The sequence below is a fragment of the Arachis ipaensis genome, chromosome B8 (genome assembly GCF_059453495.1).
Source record: "Arachis ipaensis isolate K30076 ecotype BB chromosome B8, ASM5945349v1, whole genome shotgun sequence".
Classification (NCBI taxonomy): Eukaryota; Viridiplantae; Streptophyta; class Magnoliopsida; order Fabales; family Fabaceae; genus Arachis; species Arachis ipaensis.
In genome coordinates this window covers 69,225,606-69,247,753 of record NC_142443.1, presented here as the reverse complement: position 1 = coordinate 69,247,753, position 22,148 = coordinate 69,225,606, and the positions used below count along the sequence as shown (strand labels likewise).

The following is a 22,148-nucleotide window of genomic DNA, read 5'->3' as shown; positions in this document are numbered from 1 at the left end:
CAAGCGGTGCGGCAATCGAAGCTCTGGATCGAAAGTTATATGAGATTGAAATTTTGGATAAGGGTTTGAATGTTCTTATTTCTCCCCCCTAGGTGTTTTCAGCGTGAGTTTCATATGGTAAGGAAGGAAGATGAGCTAAAGCTCATATGTGTTAGTGAGTTGGGTTGGGCCTTGGGTCCAATAGGAGTCCGATTCGACCGGTTTGGCCCGTTTAGCCCAATTTTGGGCCAAAACCTTTAAAATTAGTGTCAAAATTTATGTTTTAATTATTTCTACTTCATTAAACTATAAAATTCATTTTTTCTAATTTTTTTATTAATAATTAATTTATTAGCTAATTATTCACTAATTACGCAGGGTTTATAGCTCCCACCTATCACTTTTCTTTAACGTCCTTAAGTTAGACGATCGGTAAAGCTCTTATTAGGCAGCTTGTGCTTGAATTCTTTCTTGAATCCCTACCAATTCTTGAATTTGATATATGCTCTGGGATCCCAAATTATGGATGCGATTCCTTGAAGAAATTCCAAGCTAAAGAAGAGCCTAAAAATGGTTAATCATTATAGTACTTTCTGGGGTCCCAAATTCTGTAAGAAAATCTACCTTCTTGTTGCTTATCATACTTCCCTTAGAGTAGTCAAGATTCTAAATGCCTCCTTAAGCTCCATATCTTAACCTTGAATTTTTTTACTTCTGCACCACTCTCAGATCTCATGCTTTAATCTTTTATCACCCATAAATGTTGGTTCTTGTTTCCAATCAATAACCAACATGTTCTCACTTTGTTTTTCACAAAGAGTTCTAAGTTGATCATCCGTTTCTAACGAAGCATATTGATGTAGGCCAAAAAAGTTAACAGATGAGATTTTTATCCACTCAAATTGTGTTTTGGATGGTGACTTAGTAAGAGAGAATTCTAATGGATGAGGCAAGGTGATATTCACTCCCTTTGACTCTTTCTTCACAACTTTCAACTCTTTGTAAGCTTCTACTTAAACTACTATTTCTTGTTTGCATACATTTTCCGAAGTTTTCTCCTTATCATGAAAGATATTCATGGAGGGTGTACACATTTCTCTCAAATAAAATTATTACTTGTCAAGGATGAAGGGACATCAAGGTCTTAAGGTGCCAAACCCACTTATTTTTACTACTTTCAAGTGTTCAACTACCTCCTCATAGTCAATAAACTCAAAGTTTCCATTCTTTGGCAATATATCCTCCAACTCATTACTACAAAGTGTGGTGAACCATGTTTTGAGTAAGCGAGCTTACGTCTATCCGATTTATCAATTCTATGGGTGGTCCATGTTCCTTTGTTATTTTCTTTGATACTCCTCTTGCTTATGGATTAACAAGTGGAGTACTTCTTCCATATACCGACCACAAGATAGAAATTGGGTTTGTTAGTCAAATAGAGGTGGTTGAAAAAGTGACTCATAAGAGCAATAATCTTGGAATGACGGAGGTGGTAGTTTGAGAGGTTCATATGAGTAATAGTGTTAGGATGGTTGTAATTTTAAAGGTAGATATTCAAGAGGTTCATGTAAGTGGTGGTAAGGTGGTTATAGATTTGGATTCCACAGAGCTATTTAATGATGATAGAGTGTGATTTGACACTACAAGAAAAATGCTGAATACCATCAAAATATGAATAAAATTCGACGGTAAGTTAATTACCGACGAAAAGAATCCGACGGTATAAACCTCGCCAGTAACTAGTTATCGTCAAATTTTACAATGGATTACCTTTCTGAAAAACCATTTGGTTACCGGCAGATTTTTCCGACGGTAACGTTGTTGCCACAATATCCTGTTTTTCACACTATTACCGTCGGATTATTCCCTCGGTAAATTGATAAATCCATATTTACGATGAATTTTGTATTGAGAAAAATGAATTTTATCAACTTATCTTGCATTTATTCATTGAAATTGTATGTTTTTGTAAATTTCTCCTAATTGTGCTTTAGTGTAAAAACATACTTTTTATACTTTAAAATTCCTAAATTTAATTCACTTCTATCTCATTCGATACATTGATGTGTTTGTTGAGTGATTGAAGGTTTAGAAGCAAGAATGACTTGAAGAAATGAAGAAAAAGCATGCAAAAGTAGAGGAATCATCAAGAAATGAAGATTGGAGATTTTCATAGTTGTACGTACGCATGGTAGATGCGTACGCATGACCCCAATCTCATCCCTCACTTAAAATGGCACGTGACTGGCGATTTCTAGCCCAATTTTAGCCCAATCCAACTTATTTCTGAAGTATTTGAAGGCATGAATACATGGGCATTGAACCAAGCCATAGTCTTAGTTTAGTTTAGAATCATGTTTTAGGATAAAAGTTTTAGAATCTAGGAATTTAGAGTTTTTAGTTTAATTCCTCCTTAAATTTAGATTTTGATCTTGTTTTAATTTAGTTTTCTTTACTTCTTATTATTCTAGCATCTTAAAATGTTTAGTTTTACTTGTTAGTTTCTTTATTTTTGCTAATTTTAGTTTATGAACAATTGTTGATTTCAATTCTTCTTTAATGATATTTTTATGTTTATTGATGTTTCTTCTAGTTGTTATTATTGCTTTCTTGAATTTGGTAGTTATAGATTTTATTGTTATTGTAATTTATGATATTTCCTTTTATGCCTTCCAAGTGTTTGCTAAAATGCATTTCTTAGTTTTACAGTAGATTTTTGCATTTTTGACTTGGAATTGAGGACTTAGGTGACATTGAGTCATTGATGTCTAATATTGATTGGTAACTTAGGGTTGTTAGTTGGTTTTATTTCCACTGACACTAGTCTTTCACTAAGTTTAATTAGTGAGTTGGATAGGACTTGTGGATTAAGATCAATTATGCCTATTTCACTTTCTCCCGATGTTTGGGAATGACGAAGTGGGATTAACTCTTCTTAATTATCATGTTTGCGGTCGATGACATAGATAGGAAACCTTAACTCTCAATCCTTACCAAGATGCTTTTTTAGCATTTGAATTTCTTATGTGCTTTTTAATATATTGTCATTTAATTACTTGCATTTTGCCATCAAAACCCATTTTCTCATAACCAATGATACGCATACCTCACTGCAATTTCTTTTAGAGACGACCTAGGATTTAAAACTTCCGGTTTTTATTGATTTGTATATTTTAAACTCCGACATGGGTTATTTGTTGGTTTGGAACTATACTATCGACGAAGCAATTCTTTTTGAGAGAATTCTGAACCAATGTTTGGCTCGCGTCATAAATTCGACGGTAATATCAATATTGTTTTTAAAAAAAAATATTATGATGCAAAATTTTTAAAATTTTTTCCTTTTTAGTTTTAATTTTTTATTTAAACTTATTTTTTCACACAATTAATAGTCAAATTATAAATAATAGATACTAATTATTTAATATTAAACATCAAATGTTCAAATAAATTAAAAGTCACATAAATTAAATATAATGAAACAGTAAAACAAAGCCCTAATCACCAAAGATAAGTAATTATGAGTAATTTATATTATTTTGTTTAAAAATAATTATGGAACTGTTCTTATTGTTCGGATATTATATTTTTTATTTAATTATTCAATATTGTGTTTATTATTGTTGCTAATTGTTGGTGTTTGATCTTGATGGTTCTGATTGTTGATTTTTATTCACTACTGTTTTTTTTTTATTGTTCTTGATTGTTGCTATTTTTTTTTACAGTGATGTTTATTTGCTGTGTTGTTGTTTTTCATGCTATTTTTGTAATCTTATACTTTGTGCATCTTAATTTTTTGCATTCTCTGAGTGATTATTTAATTAAAGAATTGCTCCTAATAAAGTTAAAATAGATGTTTGAGAGAAATAAATAAATCACCATTTAGGAGTGTGTGATTCGGCCAAGTAGTTTAAGGTTTTTGAATATGGCTCTTCTCTTTTAATTTTGATGATTAATAGCAAATTTTAATATTTGTCTTTGATATTGGATATTTATTTAGTTTGTATTTAGATTTAGATGAGATTATAATACTTTGGGTAATGTAATACTTTTAATTTGGATAAAATTTTAAAATTTATGTTAGAATATAATTATGTTTTAGTATGTTAATTTATATTTAATTTATTATTTTATTATAAAATGGTTATTTCGATTGAACCATAATTAAATTGATTAGACTAACAAACTAATGGTTTGTTTGGGTGAGTTTCTAATAAAAGATCTTTTTTTGAGTTATCTTTTTTAGAAGATCTTATAGAAAAGTAAAAGTAATTTTATATTTGGATATCTCTTACAAAAAGATTTATTTATCTATCAATTATGTTTGGGTATAACAATATAAAAATATTTTTTTGTTTATTTATTACATGAAAAGTATCTTTTTTTAAAAAAAAATCTTTTAAAAAAAATATAAATTACAACTTATCAAAAAAAATATTTTTTTTATTTTTTTAGTATTTTTATTTTTATTATAAAAAATTTACTAAACACATTAAAAAATAAAAAATATTTTTTTTATCTAAATAATGGTACCAAACGAGCACTAATAATCAGTAACTAAAATGGTTTAATGACCTGTCGGATTTTTATACGCTTGATAATTTCATGGCCCATTTTTTCGAAACAGATTTGAAGTTTAAGGTTTAAAATAAGCCCTTACCATCTCTCTGATTTGTAATTCGTCCAAATGTGTAGTTGAATAGCATTAGTGATTATGCAGCGCAAAGAGAATGAAACTCCACAAGGTTTTGGAATTTTTCAATTTTTATTTTAAGTTGTGCGTAACATGGTGATTGGTGAAGTTGTGTTTATGAAAAATTTGCAGGGCAAGCAGCTTCTGTTTTGGTTGAATTCTTGGAGGTGGCTATTACCGCTGTTGTGTTTCTTAAAGGCGTTTATCCTTCTGGTTTCTTGCTTCCTTCTTTGGATTCTCCCTCTTCCATGCCCATCATTTCTTTTCTTCTTCTTCTTCTTCTTATTATTATTATTATTATTATTATTATTATTATTATTTGGTGTTGGAAAAGGTGCATTTGAGAGGAGAAGGTATATGAATGTGGTGGTTCAAAGAGCACGCCATCCTCAACTTAGATATTACATACATGCTACTGTCTCAGGGCTTCTTCCCTTTTTACAAAAGGTTAGGGTTTCTTCATTTTGGGAGTTTCTATTATAATTCTTTGAAGTTTTACTCAGCCTTGTAAGGATTGTTGTTGATTTTCTTGCTTTGATATTAAATGAGCTGATATAGGATCTTTGGATTGTCATGTGGATTTCAGAATTAACATGAAATGGGGTATATATTGTAGTTTTACCTATTGTTAAGCAATGGCATTGTAACATTGTGATGATATAGCCTCCTAGAAGTATTCCTATAGATCCTCCTAATTCAAAATGTTGTAATTATACAATATTCAAGGATAATTCAATGTACATGGTAAGTATAAAGTAAGGAGGATTTTTAGGCATACCAATTAGCAGGTTTGATCGTTTCTTTTGTATTGAATAAAATCTATAAGTAGAGTCGGAGTGCAACTAAGACTAGCTTCTGCGAAATTTTTAAGATTTATATTTGGATCTGATCTCATCTCTTCTACATACTTATCAATCTTGAAGGTGATTTCAGTGAGTGTCTTGTCATGATATCTACTTAAAGGGGAAAAACAATAGTACTCTGTTGGATGAAATAGAGAGATGATTCGAGTGTTGTTATTGAATGATATAGGAAAGTCATCTTAAGTTCAGGAAAAATTTTGCTATACAGCTATAGGACCTAAGATCTTGTATGGAATTGAATGTATGAAAGGCCAACAGTGTAATAAGCTCAATGTTGTACAGGTTAGGATTTTGGAATGCATGAATGAATATACTATACAAGGAAGTGAATGTGATGAGAGGACCTATAGAAGCACCAGTAAGAACTAAGAAGAGTATAACTAAAATTCTAAAAGTGGCTTCGTGATCTTCATTTGATACATATAGTTCACCTCTCTTGGTAGAAAGTACTTTTATATATATTATGATAAAATCCTTTGAATTTTGGTAGAATGTAAAGTAAGGACATTTTGGTGTCTAGGCAATTATTTTTTGATAGAGTTTTTATAGAATTTTGTGCTAAAATTTTGTTCATAACTAACCAACTTAAAAGTTATATGTTTTGATGCTGTAGGCTTCATCTTACACCTAATTATACTTAATCTAAATCTTTGCTCTTTTCTTTACTTGCAATTTATATGCTTGTGTGCTAGTATGAAACAGCTCAAGGATGTTATCTATTAGAACTGAGTGCAATGCTTATATAGTTATGTCACCTATAATTGTCACCTATAAAGCCACTTATTATGCTTAGAATGTTATCTCTTTATGTTCTATTGGTTAGGTAGTGATTCCCGTGTTAGTTTCTAGTATGTTCGAATAAAGCCAGGATAATTCAATGTATGCTTAGAATAAAGCCACTCCTCAATGCACAAAATCTCTCGAATTAGAGTACCATCCATTAAATATTTACTTGTTATTCTTCTAAGAAATATTTGATTGCAGAATGCTTAAATAATCCAACTTTCTTTTCCAATTGCTTTCTTACGGAAACCTGGTTGATTTTCACTCATCCCTACCTTTGTTAGGGCATGGTAGATAGAGTAGCTGTTGTTTTTTTCAACACTGACAACGTTCCATTGGAGAAATTCATATTCAAGCTCACAGTGAACCAGTCGTATGGTTCAGCCGTGGAAGGGGTGGACCTTCAGATCTCTCTTAGATCATTCCTTGCCAAGCTGTCAGTCTCAGAATCTCTTACTAAGAAGCTTCCTCCAGGTGAATTTTAGTATCGTGCAAAGTATCTCTTTCTAGTTTCATAGTTTTTTTCCTGTGCTCTTTTGGTATAAATTCATGATAATCCCTCTCCCTCTTGTATGTATGAAAAAATGCATGTCCACATTGACATACCTCATGTTTTGTGGTTTATATAGATTTGTATTTTTGAATCAAATCTAATGGTCATATTTGAATAAGGCCTACAAAGCCATCAATTAGGAGTCAAGAGTGGATCAGATGGACAATAGTCCAGTAGGCAAGGTAGGAAGATACCCAAGAAAATTTTAGAAGATATTATTAAGAGTGATTTGATATAATTGGGTTAAACACAGTTGTTTTTAAGAATGTTAGATATATAATCATTCATATTTCTCTTCCTATCCGTTTAAATTTTTGAAGAAAATGGTATCATAACTTAATATCAGAACTTCTATGATCTAAAAATCTAGACTTTGATCCTTGTTAACTGATAAGAATATATAGACAAAATTGAAAGGAATAAGAAAAGATGGATGAACGATAAGAAAAGACACAACGGAAACACAAAAAAATAGATACAGGTTTTTCTACTAAATTTTTAAGAACCCTGTTTTTAGCAACCTAGGTCACCGAAAAGGATTTCTTACTAGACCTTGACCTTCAAACTTGTCCTTGACAACCTAAATCAATTGGTGAAAATTGAAAGATAATTTAAATCAGATTTGATTTTATTGTATTAGATCAAATTTGATTTAAATTTAAATTTCTAAAAATATGATAACCAATTTAAATCAGATTTGATCTTATTAGATTAAATCAGATTTAATTTCATTTTTAAACACCTAAAGATACTACTAAACAAATCAAAATCAAATAAAATCTTTTGATAAATCTTAGCAACAAATCAAACTAAAATATAGACCTAATAAATTTGAAACTAAATACTAATTTTGTGATTTCCACTAAACATGAAAAGTACTAGTGGGTTTCTAATTGTCGAGATTTAGCCCAATAGACCTTGTCATGTCTCCCTTAGTTAGCAATTGATGCATCTTTTCATGTATGAGTACTGTCAAGTTCCCAAAACTCTCCTTGAGCTTCTTTTCTTTGCACGTGCCCTAGTGATGGAGCTTTCTGGAAGTGTGAAATCTCCATTCTATCCTTTCGCCTTAGGATGCTTAGATTTTCCTCCCCCGCATGTATCATTCCCTCCTTCTTTAAAGAGATTTGTCCTCAAATCTGTATCCATATCAAAAGGAGAAAGATCAAAAACATTGAAAATGGTGGAGACATTATACTCATCTAATAGATGAACCTTATAGGCATTATCGTGGATTCTCTCAAGCACATGGAATGGGTCATCTCCTCTAGCATCAAGTTTAGACTTTCTTTGAGTAGAAAATCTCTCCTTACTCAAATGAACCCAAATCCAATATTCTGATTTGAAAACTATATGCTTTCGACCCTTATTTACCCTTTTAGCAGTGGTCTTGTTCTTCCTTTCAATCATGCCACGAGCCTTCTCATGTATTGTTTTAACACTCTTAGCCTTGCTTGCTCCATCTAAGCTAATAAGATCATTCAAAGAAAAAAATATTAAATCCAAAACAATTAGAGGGTTAACATATACAAGTTCAAAGGGCAAAAAATCAGTAGAAAAATGAATTGTCTTATTATAAACAAACTCAATAAAAGATAAATAATTTTTCCAAATTTTCAAATTCTTACCAACAACAGTATTTATTTACCACTTCAGTTTGACAATCAGTCTGAGGATGACAAGTAGTACAAACAACAACAACAACAACAACAAAGCCTTGTCCGACTAGGTGGGGTCGGCTACATGAATCAAACGACGCTATTGTACTCTGTCATGTATCATGTCTACAGAGAGACCGTTTATATGTAGATCTCGTTTGACCACCTCATGGATGGTCTTCTTAGGTCTTCCTCTACCTTTCATCCCTTGTCCATCTTCCATCTCATCCACCCTCCTGACTGTGTGTTTTATCGGTCTTCTTCTCACATGTACAAACCACCTGAGACGCGATTCAACTATCTTTTCTACAATGGGTGCTACTCCAACTCTCTCCCTTATATCTTCGTTCCTTATTTTATCCAATCGCGTATGACTACTCATCCATCTCAACATCTTTATCTCTGCCACACTCACCTTATGTTCGTGCTCCCCTTTGGCCGCCCAACACTCTGTACCATAAAGTATAGCCGGTCTTATAGCGGTGAGGATGACAAGTAGTGTATAATTATTTTGTTCCCAACTTACTCCACTAACACTTTTCAATAATGACTTAAGAATTTTACATCACGATAAAAAACAATAGTTTGGGAAATGCCATGTATGCATACATCTCAAAAAATCAGATCAACAATGTTTGTTGCATTATCAGTTTTATGACATACAATGAAATGGGTCATTTTACTAAATCTATATACCACAATAAAAAGAGTATTTCTATCTTTTCTAATTCTAGGTAAATCAAGAACAAAATCAATAAATATATCTTTTCTTGTTTACATGCAATACATTTAGCACAAAATTTTTTAACATCTCTACGTATGTGTAACCAGTAAATGTTAAGATAATACATCTCAAGTTTTATACACACCAAAATGACCCATCAAACCTCCACTATGCGATTCCAGAATAAGTAACTCCCTTATGGAACAAGTAAGCACACAAATTCTATCACCTAGAAAAAGAAAACCACAATGCTTGTATAATTTGTTATATACACCATTCTCACATACAGCATATATAGGGGGCAAAACTAGGATACAATTCCTTCATACACTTAAAATGTAACAACTTAGAAGGATAGTGATTAAGAAAAAAATTCAAGGAATTATACCCACTTGGCATGTCTTTTGTTCAGTTTTCTTGACCCTTCAAGTGTTTTAAGGATTCATGGTCAATATGCATCACAAATTCCTTAGGCAGCAGATAATGTTGCCAAACTTCCAACGCTCGCACCAAGGTATACAACTCTTTATTATAAGTTGAGTAGTTGAGACGAGCTCCATTCAAATTTTCATTGAAATAAGCTATGGCTCGCTTTTCCTACATCAAAACAGCACCTATACCCATCCCGAAAGCATCACATTCTATTTTAAAAGTCTTTAAAAAATCCGATAACACAAGAATTGGTCCAGAACACAACAAATCTTTCAAAGTGTTAGAAGCAATTTCTTGTTCTTGTGTTCATTAACTAAAATTATTAACAAAAGATGTAGGTTTTAGATGGGAATAAGAATAAGAACTTGCTTCTAACACTTTGAAAGATTTGTTGTGTTATGCATTCATTCTTGTGTTACCGGATTTTTTTAAGACTCTTGAAATAGAATGTGATACTTCCGGGATTGGTATATGTGCTGTTTTGATGCAGGAAAAGTGAGTCATAGCTTATTTCAATAAGAAGTTGAAGGTAGCTCGTCTCAACTACTCAACTTATGATAAGAAGTTGTATGCCTTGGTCCGAGTGTTGGAGGTGTGGCAACATTATTTGCTGCCTAAGGAATTTGAGGTGCATTTTGACCATAAATCTTTAAAACACTTGAAGGATCAAGAAAAGCTGAACAAAAAACATGCAAAGTGAGTAGAATTCCTTGAATCTTTTTCATATGTGATTGCCTATAAGCAAGGTAAAGAGAATGTGGATGTGGATGCATTATCTAGGAGGTGTTCCTTAATCACTACCCTTACTTCTAAGTTGTTAGGCTTTGAGTGTATGAAGGAATTGTATGCAAGATTTTGCCCCTATATATACTACATGTGAGGATGGTGCACATAACAAATTCTCTAAGCATAATGGTTTTTTTTTTCGAGGTGATAGGATTTGTGTGCCTATTTATTCCATAAAGGATTTATTTGTTCTGGAATCACATAGTAGGGGTTTGATGGGTCATTTTGGTGGATATAAAACTTTGGATATGTTATCTGAACATTTTTATTGGCTACACATGCGTAGAGATGTTGAAAAATTTTGTACTAAATCCTATTATCTGTTTCTATAATTTCATAAGTTGATATATCTACGAATTTTGTTCTTGGTTTCCTTAAAACTAGGAAAGGTAGAGATAGTATTTTTGTTGTGGTAGACAGCTTTGGTAAAATAGCTCATTTCAATACATGCCATAAAACTGACGATGTAACAAATATTGCTGATCTATTTTCTAAAGAGGTTGTGCACTTTCATGACGTTTTCAAACTATTATCTCTGATCCTTATGTAAAATTCTTAAGTCATTTTTGGAAAGTATTGTAGGTTAAGTTTGGAACAAAATTATTATACTCTACTACTAGTTATCCTCAGACAGATGGTCAAACTGAAGTGGTGAATAGAACATTAGGGACCTTATTGCGTGTTGTTGTTGGTAAGAATTTAAAAACTTGGAAAGATTGTTCACCTTTTATTGAGTTTGTGGTGAATAAAACAATTCATTCTTCTACTGGTTTTTTGCCGTTTGAACTTGTATATGGTTTTAACCCTCTAATTGTTTTGGATTTAATGCTTTTAGCTTTGAGTGATCTTGTTAGTTTAGATGGAGCAAGCAAGGCTGAGAAGATTAAAACAATACATGAGTATGCTTGTGACATGATTGAAAAGAAGAATAAGGCCACGGCTGAAAGGGTTAAAAAGGGTCGAAAGCATATAGTCTTTGAACCAGAAGATTGGATTTGGGTTCATTTGAGGAATGAGAGGTTCCTACTGAAAGGAAGTCTAAACTTGATGCTAGAGGAGGAGATGGCCCATTCCAAGTGCTTGAGAGAATCAACGATAATGTCTATAAAATTGATCTATTAGATGAGTATAATGTCTCCGCCACTTTCAATGTTTCTGATCTTTCTTCTTTTGATATGGATACCTTGAATCTTTTTGAGGAAGGAGGGAATGATACACACGCGGGAGGAAAATCTGAGCATCGTAAGGCGAAAGGGCACAATGGAGATTTCACACTTTCAAAAGGCTCCATCACTAGGGTAAGTGCAAAGAAGCTCAATGAGAACTTTGGGAAATTTGCAGCACTCATACATGAGGAGATGCATTAATTGCTAACTAAAAGAGAAAAGACAAGGCTCATTAGGCTAAGTCAGGACAGCAAAAAACTCACTAGTACTTTTAAAGTTCAGTGGAAGTCACAAAATTAGTATTTAATTTCGAATTTATTTTTGTCTATATTTTAATTTAATTTGTTGTTAAAATTTGTCAAAAGACTTGATTTGTTTCGTAGTCTTTAGGAGTTTTAAATTTAAATCAAATTTGATATAAACTAATAAGATTAAATCTGATTTAAATTGGTTATCATATTTTTAGGAATTTTAAATTTAAATCAAATCTGATCTAATTCATTAAGATTAAATCTGATTTAAATTAAGTTATCTTATGAAAATGAAAAAGAAATAAAAATGAAAGTTTATAAAAACAAAATTCACGCAAATCTAGAAAAAAAGTCTTGCCTGAGGAGCCGAGTTATATATATAACCATTTATATGTCTTCTACTAGCTTAAGTTTTGGGAGAAGTGATATCATAACAAGTACATTATATTATTGTTTGATTCATGTAACTAACCTCATCTTAGAAGATTAAGCTTAATTGTTAGAAATGGTTTGATGCATTTGTAAACCATGTGCTGAATTCTGTTCTGTCATGCTCAAACTGAATTCGATGTCTCAAACACTTTCATCTCTAAACAGATTGCAGGTGGGAGATCACAGGCAACTTCCAATTGCTTCCGGAGACAGGCACAAGCAAGGAAGCTAACTCATGGATCCCAACCGGCATTAAGCAGTGGGAGCAGCCCCCTTTTATAACTCCTATCAGGTCAATGAGTAGCGACCCTTTGTGCTTGCAATTTTACATTGAGCATCCAAGTTTATCAGAATCACCAGTGCTTTGAGAAGGGAACTCGGAGCTGTAGTGCATGTGCATATATATATATAACCATGTTATAGTAAGAAGCTTTAATTATGTTGCAAGTAACTATATATAGTTTAATGCAATTTTCAATTAGGTTTTTATAGTTGAAAAGTTTTTAATGATATTCTATAAAATTGAGTAACCAAGTCTTTTAAAAAAGCATAGTGCCAAAAAAAAAAAAAAAATTGGACAGAACAACTTACTCAATTCAGCCAAAAGTTTGGTAGCCATTTTTTTTCCCAATCAACATTTCAAATCTAAATTTATTGGTTTTATTGTCTTCTTGATTCTTCAGATAATGTTTGATACTGCATACTTCTGTTGGAGAAAAAGTGTTTTGCTTTGTTTTATAATGACCAATTAATAATGAGCTTGAATAGTTATCAACTTATCATCAATTATAAAATTTAACCAACCTCCAATATATTAAGTGGAACTGAAATGTACATTATTACTAAAAACAATATAAACTGATAATTGTCAAAGCACCTAGGATATGTACTATCATTCAATATTTAGATATTTTATTTATGATTTGTGAATTTGATAACCATAATTTTCTCTAATTTACAAATGATTTTCATATATTATTTTAGATGTCTTCAAAATCATATTTTATATATATATCAGTTCAGGTAATACAGTTGTTGGGTAGCTATCACATCAGCAAAGGCTAGATATTTCTTTTAAAGGGTGTTAATTTCATGGTGCATTCCTAAGTGCTAACATTGACTTGTGCTAACATTCCTAAGTGCTAATTTCATGGTGTTACTTTTTCTTGCTAATTGAAATGGCAAAGCATTTTGATTAATTGAAGTGATTCAATACCCTTTTTCTTTTTTTCTTTCTTTCCTATCAAATTATGGGTATGCAAATTCAGTGACTAAGAATGCAACAAGAAGGTAGATCTTTTTTTTTTTTTTTAAAAAAAGAAAAGGTACTATATAGAATTATGCCTTATAAATGAAAGAAAGTATTTACTATATTTATGAATGGATTTAAGAGCAAGGATATGATCATTGTTCAAAGCTTTTTATTGGTCCAAGCGAAGGTAGAGCATTTCCTTACTTTGAGCACTTTTTTTCTGCAATTCGTGTTATCAACTATGTCACCCACTTTTTCGTGCTTATTGGGTTTGGGAGGCATAATTGCAACCACCCACAATTTAATCTCATTTTCGAAGATTTTCTTGGGTGTGCTCAACACCATGAGACTAACTTTTTGAGTTGGTGATCATTCATATTAGTCTTCTTTCAATTCTTTCTCCATTGATTTCAAGCGATGTTAGAATAATCCATGTGCATTGAATATACCATATTGTACCATTCGTACTATTCTTTTTCGTCCGAATTTCCAATTTTGTTGTATTGCCACGGTTTCCTATGGTGTTGACCCTAATGTCTCGTGTTTATTTGAGATACTTATTATATCTTAAGGATAAAGAATATAGAAAAAATATGAGTAAATCGTCAAATTAATCTCCGAAAGATCATTCATTTTCTAAATTAGTTTTTTTTTAAAGATTTTTTTTAATCAAATTTGTCTTTCAAAGATTTTAAGTTAGTCATTTTAGTGCTACCATCACTTCCATTGCTAACGGCATCAAAGTTTGTTAACGTGACATGTTAATTGACTCCACAATACACACCTATTAGTCCTAATTGACAGTTAACATGATAAGTTTATGAAATTCGATCAAATAAACTCCAAATTAAGAGATTCCAATGCCTCAAGCTCTTCCTTCAATTAGATTTTGATTTGATCTAATTTCATAAACTTATCATGTTAATAGTTAATTAAGATTCCTATGTATGTGTTGTAGTATCACTTAATATGCCATATTAACAAATTTTGGCGCTGTCAATAAAAAGAATTATTGAAGAACTAATGCGATTAATTTAAAATATTTAAAATACAAATTTGATTAAAAAAATAAAGTTTGGGTGCTACAATCTAATTACCAATTACTAATTACAAGTTAAATGTATAAAATATCCATCCTTTTGTTAAATAGATATATTAAATTCATAATTCATTAGATACTTTTTATTTAATATCAACTAAGCATGTAGAATTTGATCAATTTTTTTCCTGTCATTAAAGTGGAAAACTGAACCAGCAATTCTCTTTTTTCATCGGAATATTTTTGTAAATAGAGAATTATTGTATATAATATACTAATCATAAGGTCCGAGCAAAATTTATTCTTTTTTTTAGTTGCATTCTGTTTTGCTATGTTTTAACATCACAAAATAACCAAACAAAAATTAGTCATTGTAAATATATATAGTTGCATCATTATATTAAAAGATTTCGAAGTGAACGTTGGTTTAAAAATAATATATTTCTTTTTGTTAAATGGATTAGACAGTTTTCAATATTAGGTATTACAAATTTACTTACCTCATATTCACACACACAATACTAAGAATTTCATTCACTACTTGGCCTAACCAAATTTTAAACCAAAATACATTTGTTACAAGACATACATGATGACTATTGAACAAAACTTTGTGTGCACAAACTTATTGTTAAAATGCATTGCTATGCTTCACAATATGATTGATGCTAAAAAAGCCCATTCAATGAATATATTAAAAAAAGGAAAGAAAGTGAAGCAGACTGAGGAAGGTAGAGAGTTCTCTGGAGACATGGCCATTCCGCCGAGGGTTGAGGAATGGATGATTGAAGATGAAGTAGTGATGGATACAGGAGTTGAAGGAGTCAACATAGAAGCAGTGGTAAGTATGGGAACAGATGGCCGAGAGAAAGAATGCGGAAGGAGAACTTTTGCAAGCATTGTGAAAACTGGCAGAAATGATCAAGCTGACCCTGCTCCAGAAAGAAGGGATGTTGAGGAGGAATACGCTTCAGACCAAGAGGAAAGTCAAGATGATGAGGAAAGTCAAGATGATGAGGAAATAGTCATAAAGCCTTCTCTTTATATGCAACTTGGTTATTGGTGAAAGCATTAAAAGAGAAATTAGGAAGGAATGGTGGGATTCCCTCATTGTCAAGCTTATGGGAAGAAGAATCTCTTTGCAAGCTATAAAGAGAAGGCTTGAAATAATGTGGGGAAAAAGAGAAAGTTTAGAAGTCATCAATTTGGGCTCTAATTTTTTTCTAGTAAGGTTTCTCAACTCTGAAGACCTCGATTTTGCGCTCACAGAAGGTCCTTGGAAAATTTTAGATCACTATCTTATAATAAGACTACGGAAACCAGATTTTGATCCAACGAATGCTACGATAGACAGAATAGCAGCCTAGGTTCGTCTTCCTGGATTGGCTATTGAATATTACAACAGAACTATTTTGGGAAGAATTGGCAACATAGTTGGAAGAACATTGAAAATTGACTCTAATACAGTAGAAGTCTCAAGAGGAAAGTTTGAGAGAATCTATGTGGAACTTGATTTAGACAAGCGCTTAGTATCGTAATACCAAATCAATGGAATTAATCATACTATTGAGTATGAGGGGCTGCACCAAGTCTACTTCGAGTGTGGAAGAGTGGGACATGAAAAGCAGAACTGTCCGGAGAAGAAAAAAGCTCAGGTAGCCATGAATAAGGATAATGCAGTAGCTATTGAACCAATGCAGGGGGTAGAAGAAAGGGGCAATGTGGTCCAACAAAAAAATAACAAGGACAAAGAGGTAATTTCTGAAACAACAGTAGGCTTTGGGCTGTGGATGTTGGTTCAATGCCGTACACGTGGCAGAAGAAATGCGAAAGCAGGAGAGGGTACAAGTAGTGGGGGGAATGGTAGAGGAAAATGACAGGTTAGTGGAGGGAATACCAGATTCGTTGTACTGCAAAATGAAGAGGTAGAGAATGAGAATGTTCCAACGGAAGGAATATGACCTAGGCAAAAAGGAGCGTGCTACTCAAAGAATTTCTAACGCGACCCACTGTGCTGATACTCGCAATACAACCAAACCCATTTTGAACCCAAAAACCCAGAACAACAACTCTACAACCCATAAAGCACAACTTATAAAGAAAAAAAAACACAACCAGCAACAGTTAACCAAAATATACCTACTCCTAGCCCATTTTTAATTTCATCCCCTTCATTTAACCTGAATGCTTCACTTGGATCCAAGCCCATATCCACAACAATCAACACTACTATCTTATCCCAACCAAAAACCCACTTCCAAGAGAATTGGAAGGACCAGACCCCAGATAGCCCACTCCCAACAAAGGTTATTAATGAAACACCATTATCACCCTCTCAAATGGAGGAACCTCCTGATCCGAAGCAAACAGAAATTGAATCTTAGATCCAGATGCTCTCTCGGAGGCTATAAGAGAAGTGGAGAGAATAGAAGAGAAGCATGCTGAAAAGCAAAATGCTGACATGCAAATGGAAGAAACTTTCCAACAAGGAGAGGAGATGCAATGTAATTAGTTTGTCTCTGCCTTTTGTAGCAGGAGTCATGTATAGAGGTCACTTTTCTTTCTACTCCTCTAGTGTTATTATGATCATTTTAGCCTGGAATATTAGAGGAATTGCGAATCAAGCTTCAATTCACACCCTTAAAGAAATTGTTAGACAGAAAAAACCTTTTATAGTGTTATTATATGAAACTCAGTGTAGTGGAAGAAAAGCTAAGGAGGTAGTTAAAGATCTGGGTTTTAGATTTTCTTATCGGGAAGAAGCTGCAGGTTTCAGTGGAGGAATTTGGGTGCTTTGGAATAATGATTCCCTTACGATTAATGTAAAGGAGTCTTATTATCAATTTGTTCATATGGAGTTAAATGAGCTTGGTCACAAGCCCTGGGCGTTAACTGCAGTCTATGCTTGTCCACAAGAAACTCTAAGAAGAGACTTGTGGGAGAAGTTATTTAATTTGGCTCATAATATGGGAAGACCTTGGATGTTGGTGATTTTAATGACATAGATTATGAGTATGAAAGGAAGGGGGAGCTTGGGTTGATACAAATGCTTGTCGAAGATTTCAGAATTGGGTGAATAAATGTAATTTGGTGGACTTAGGATATATGGGGTCCAAATTCACGTGGAAATGCTCAGCGTGATGGTATGGAAAGAGTCTTCACAAGACTAGAAAGAGCACTTGCGAATACAGATTGGAGGAGGAATTTTGGGGATGCTAGAGTTGAAGTCTTACCCAGGGTGAATTCTGACCATCACCCTCTCTTGGTCAGACTAAAGCCGGAGAGATTGGATTTGGGAGATAAGCCTTTTAGATTTGAAATTATATGGAGAACTCACCCTTCTTTCAAAGATTTCCTTAATTCAGCTTGGAAGCGTAACTTTTCTCTTCCCATGGCTATAAAGGACATCACCGAAGAACTCTAAAAATAGAACAAAGACGTGTTTGGAAACCTCTTTATAAGAAAAAGATGAATCCTTAACAGAATTGCAGGAATACAAAATGTCCGTTCCTATGGACGCAACCCCTTTTTAGATGATATGGAAAAGGAACTATCAGGAGAGTTGGCGACCATTTTAGACCAAAAGGAGTGGTTATGGTTGCAAAAGTCAAGACAATAATAAATAGTAGACGGTGATAGAAACACTCATTTCTACTATACCAAGACAGCCATGAGACGGAGGAAAAATAGAATAGTTAAGTTAAGAAAGGGAGATGGAACTTGGTACGAAGATGCTGAAGAAGTCAAATCTGCAGCTATGGAATTCTTCCATAATCTATATAAAGAAGACTGCCCAAACCATGCCTCTTTAGAAACAAATCTAACCTAACCCCCTTATGGAAGAGTGAAAGGACCGGAGTTTTCACGTAAAACTGTTTCAATAAAATAATAATTTTTAAGTGACCGGAGTAGATTTAAAATTTATAAGTTTTAGTTTGAAAATTTAAAGGTGAAATTTGAATTCAATGAATTTTTCTGAGTTAGAAAATGTATCTTTTGCGAAAGATTTTTGTAAAAATGCGTATCGGTACTTAAGCCAGCAGTACCGGCTCTAGTCTGTCCGGTACCGCATATTTTGGAAAATAAGATTTCGAAAGATTGAATTTATTGTTTTGAAAGGATGAAATATTTTAGAATTGAAAACCGGACACTAATCTTAAAGGTTTTGACCCAAAGTAGGTCAAACGGACTAAAAACGCTAACGAGTTGGACTAGGCCCAAATCGGGTCCAAGGCCCAACATATATATGCTCATTAAATGAGCATTTCAGCTCATTAAATGAGCATTTCAGCTCATTCACTCACCAAAGAGGGTGAGAGCACGCTGAAAAGAGAAGGGGGGAGGAGAGCTCCATGTTACTATTCATCTCCTCCTTTAAAGCTCCATAACTTTTTATCCGGAGCTCCGATTGACAAGCCGTTTGTGGCCACGCGAAGCTCTTGTCGAGACCGTCATTTCTAGCTAGGCTTTGTTGGTAAGAAATTGAAACTCGCACTCTAGTTCCCTACCCTAACAGTTTCACATTTTTTGTTCTAGTTTTTGAGTAGATTTTTGTGTTTTGTTTGTTTAAGAGTGATCTAGCATTGTAATATTGTTGGGTTTTACTCCTAATATCATTGGGTAAGGTAAGTCTCTTCAAACTCTTGTTGTTTGATATTTTGAGTTAGCCTTAGTGATGTTTTTGTATGTTATATGATGTTGTTTGAGCTTTGGTGCTTGTTGGAGTTGCCTTGGCTTTTTGGAAGCTTGTGGGATCCAAGTTTTGGTGTTTTGCGCATATTAGGAATCGGCCAAGGTATGGTTTCGGTCTCCTTTATGTAATATGTAATATTTCAGGACACTTAGGCTAGTAGACCTTAGGATAGGTTTGAATTGTTGATGAATTATGATGTTAAATGATGATGTTGTTGTGGATTGAATGATGTTGTATTTGAGTAAATGGTATGATGAGTGGATAAAAGTTATTTATAGTAGGTTGAATTAATGTAGAAGTGTTTTATTAATGTTGGATTGATGGTTATTGAGAATCGTGATTTATGAGTATGAATTTTGGAAGAATTTGATGAGTTTGGTAATTTATGGATAATGATAAGAATTATCTTGAATTGAGAGGTTGGAAGGGATTTGGAAAGTAGAAGGAATTGAGGAGGGTTTGGTATGAGTTTAATGTTGTTTTGATAAGGTTAAATTATGGTGGAAAGAGTAAGTGAAAGGAGTGTTGAGTTAATTGAAGTGTAATATAATGGTAAAGTGTAGTGTGTGGTAGTGTTTTATGATGTTTGGGTATGTTTTGAAATTTGGTTTGGTTTTGGAATTTGGAAACTAGAGAACTTTAATATTTTGGGTAAAACTTGATTTTTGGTGAAATTTGGCAGATCATAACTTGAGCCTCAGTTTTCAAAATCAATTGGTTTTTATCTTAAATTAAAGATGATTTAAAAAGATTTAAAATGATATAAAGTTTGGAGAAAATGGAGCTTTGTAGAGGAAGTTATGAGCGTTTAATTTTTTGGGTCTGATGTAGCATGCGTACGCAACCACCTGCACGCGACTCGACTAACCCTTTCGGGTTTGGTATCTCATGTACGCGAGCAAGGTGCATGCGTACGCGAGCAAACAAAAATGCAGCCACGCGTACCCGTGACTCCTGTTTTGCTGAAAATGTGTTTTCTTCACTTTTAGGGACTCTCTATCTTTCCAAACTCCCTTAACTTCTCCTTAGGACTTGTGGCTAGTAATTAGGCCTTAAGATTAATAGAGATGGGTTAGTGAATTAAATTGGTACTTTTCTGTATGAGTTTAGAAGACGAAGACTTATGTTCTGGAATGTTGTAAATAAAATTAGTGTATGTTGAGTTGTGAAGTATATGGTTCATCCGAGCCGCAGGAACATGTACATACAGAATACTTATGATGAAATTGAGAAATGGGAATGCTTATGATGAATTTGAGAAATTGGAAACCAGTGATGGTTATGATGAGTTGAGAACTTGAAAAGGAATGATGAAATTATTGGATTATGTGGGAGTGTGCGGAGCCTATATCTCCAGCGTGGCAGTTTTTCTGCTGCAAGAGTGTGCCCAACACTATATCCTTGGAATGATTTATGATGAGACAGTTGTTGTTGTTTCCTTCCTTACTGCATAAGTGTGCAAAGCCTATATCTCTGGCGTAGCAGACTCCCTGCTGCATGAGTGTGCGGAACCTATATCTCCAGTATGGTAGATTTCTCTGCTGCATGAGTGTGCAGAGCCTATATCTCTGGGCGTGGCAGAAAGGCTACATCCGAGAGGATGTGCCGGGTTGGAATTTATGGACCGACAAGGGATATCACGAGCGAATAGGAAAGGCATTCATCATATGCATCTTCTACCTGTTTGTGTGCTTTGCTTAATTTATATTATGCCTAAATGAATCACATGTTTACATGCTAATTTTTTTATTTATTGTACATGTACTTTACTTGTGCTTTACTTGTCTGCATTACCTGTGTTTTTTGCTGGGATTGAGGAGTGATGGGATTGCACGGAGGTTAGGTTGGTAAAGGCTGTGGGATACAGCGGTGTGATTAGTATTAGTTAGAAATCCCCCTAAGTTTAGATACCCCTGCTCATGGTTTACGATTTAAGTATATTTATTTATTTGTTATTGTTAAGCTTGAATATCTGTATTCGATGTGAAGTTCTAGGATTGCCTTCAGCGTCCCGGAACCTTACATCTTACATATTGGGTACTGTTACCATACTGAGAACCTCCGGTTCTCATACCATAGGTTGTTGATTTTTAGATGCAGGTCGTAATTCACCTCGGTGAAATTGCGGACATGGTGACAGAGTGGAGTATGGTTTCTTCCTTGTTTATTTCTATTTTATTTTTTTGTAGTACTTTCTCTCACCTTTTTATCTTAGACTTTAAGGCCTTAGAGGCTTGATTTGAGAGATAAGTTGTACAAGCTGTTTTAAACTTCCAAAACTCTGTTGTATTAAGTTTGACTAGCCGGCCTAAACTTCGCAGGCTGTAACCAGTCCTCTTTTGTATATCTTTGATAAATCCCAATTTTGTAGTTTATCTTGTGTGGAATTTAGGGGATTTTATCAACCTTTCTCACATTTATTCAATGAAATAGCATGGTTTTGTGAATTTATCCTATTTCGTACTTAAGAATGAAAACATGCTTTTTAGACCTAAAAATTGATAAATTTAATTCACTTTAATTCCATTCGATGCCTTGATGTGTTTGTTAAGTGATTTCAGGATTAGAATGCAAATATTGGGTTGAAGGAATGAAGAGAAAGCATGCAAAAATGGAGAATTCATGAAGAAATGAGGATTTCCTGAACTCAAGGCCACGCGCACGCGTCACCCACGCGTACGTGTGAAAAGGAGATTTGCCAGCGACGCACACGTGTCACCCACGCGCACGCGTGAAGAGGAATTTTGCCAATGACGTGTACGCGTGACCAGCGGCACGTGACTTCGCTAAAGTCAATACGCTGGGGGCGATTTCTGAGCTCAAGGAGGCCCAAATCCAACTCAT

General features: G+C 33.5%; 1 protein-coding gene across 4 annotated transcripts; it reads left to right on the top strand.

Annotated features, from left to right (window-relative positions):
* Window positions 1–4,575: 4,575 nt before the first annotated feature.
* On the top strand, window positions 4,576–12,811 carry REV7 (DNA-binding HORMA family protein). 4 transcript variants are annotated; one of them, XM_016315922.3, is made up of 5 exons: window positions 4,576–4,724; window positions 4,805–4,885; window positions 5,007–5,119; window positions 6,603–6,792; window positions 12,486–12,811. In XM_016315922.3, the coding sequence occupies exons 1-5, from the start codon at window positions 4,694–4,696 to the stop codon at window positions 12,686–12,688; spliced, it is 618 nt and encodes a 205-aa protein (XP_016171408.1). In that variant the 5' UTR covers window positions 4,576–4,693; the 3' UTR covers window positions 12,689–12,811. The 4 variants fall into 4 exon arrangements, 3 of the variants coding, with proteins under 3 accessions (XP_016171408.1, XP_020965187.1, XP_088353711.1); XR_015896898.1 differs by having other exon boundaries at window positions 4,584–4,724; window positions 6,613–6,792; window positions 12,507–12,629; XM_021109528.2 differs by having other exon boundaries at window positions 4,584–4,724; window positions 4,805–5,119.
* The last annotated feature ends 9,337 nt before the right edge of the window (window positions 12,812–22,148 follow it).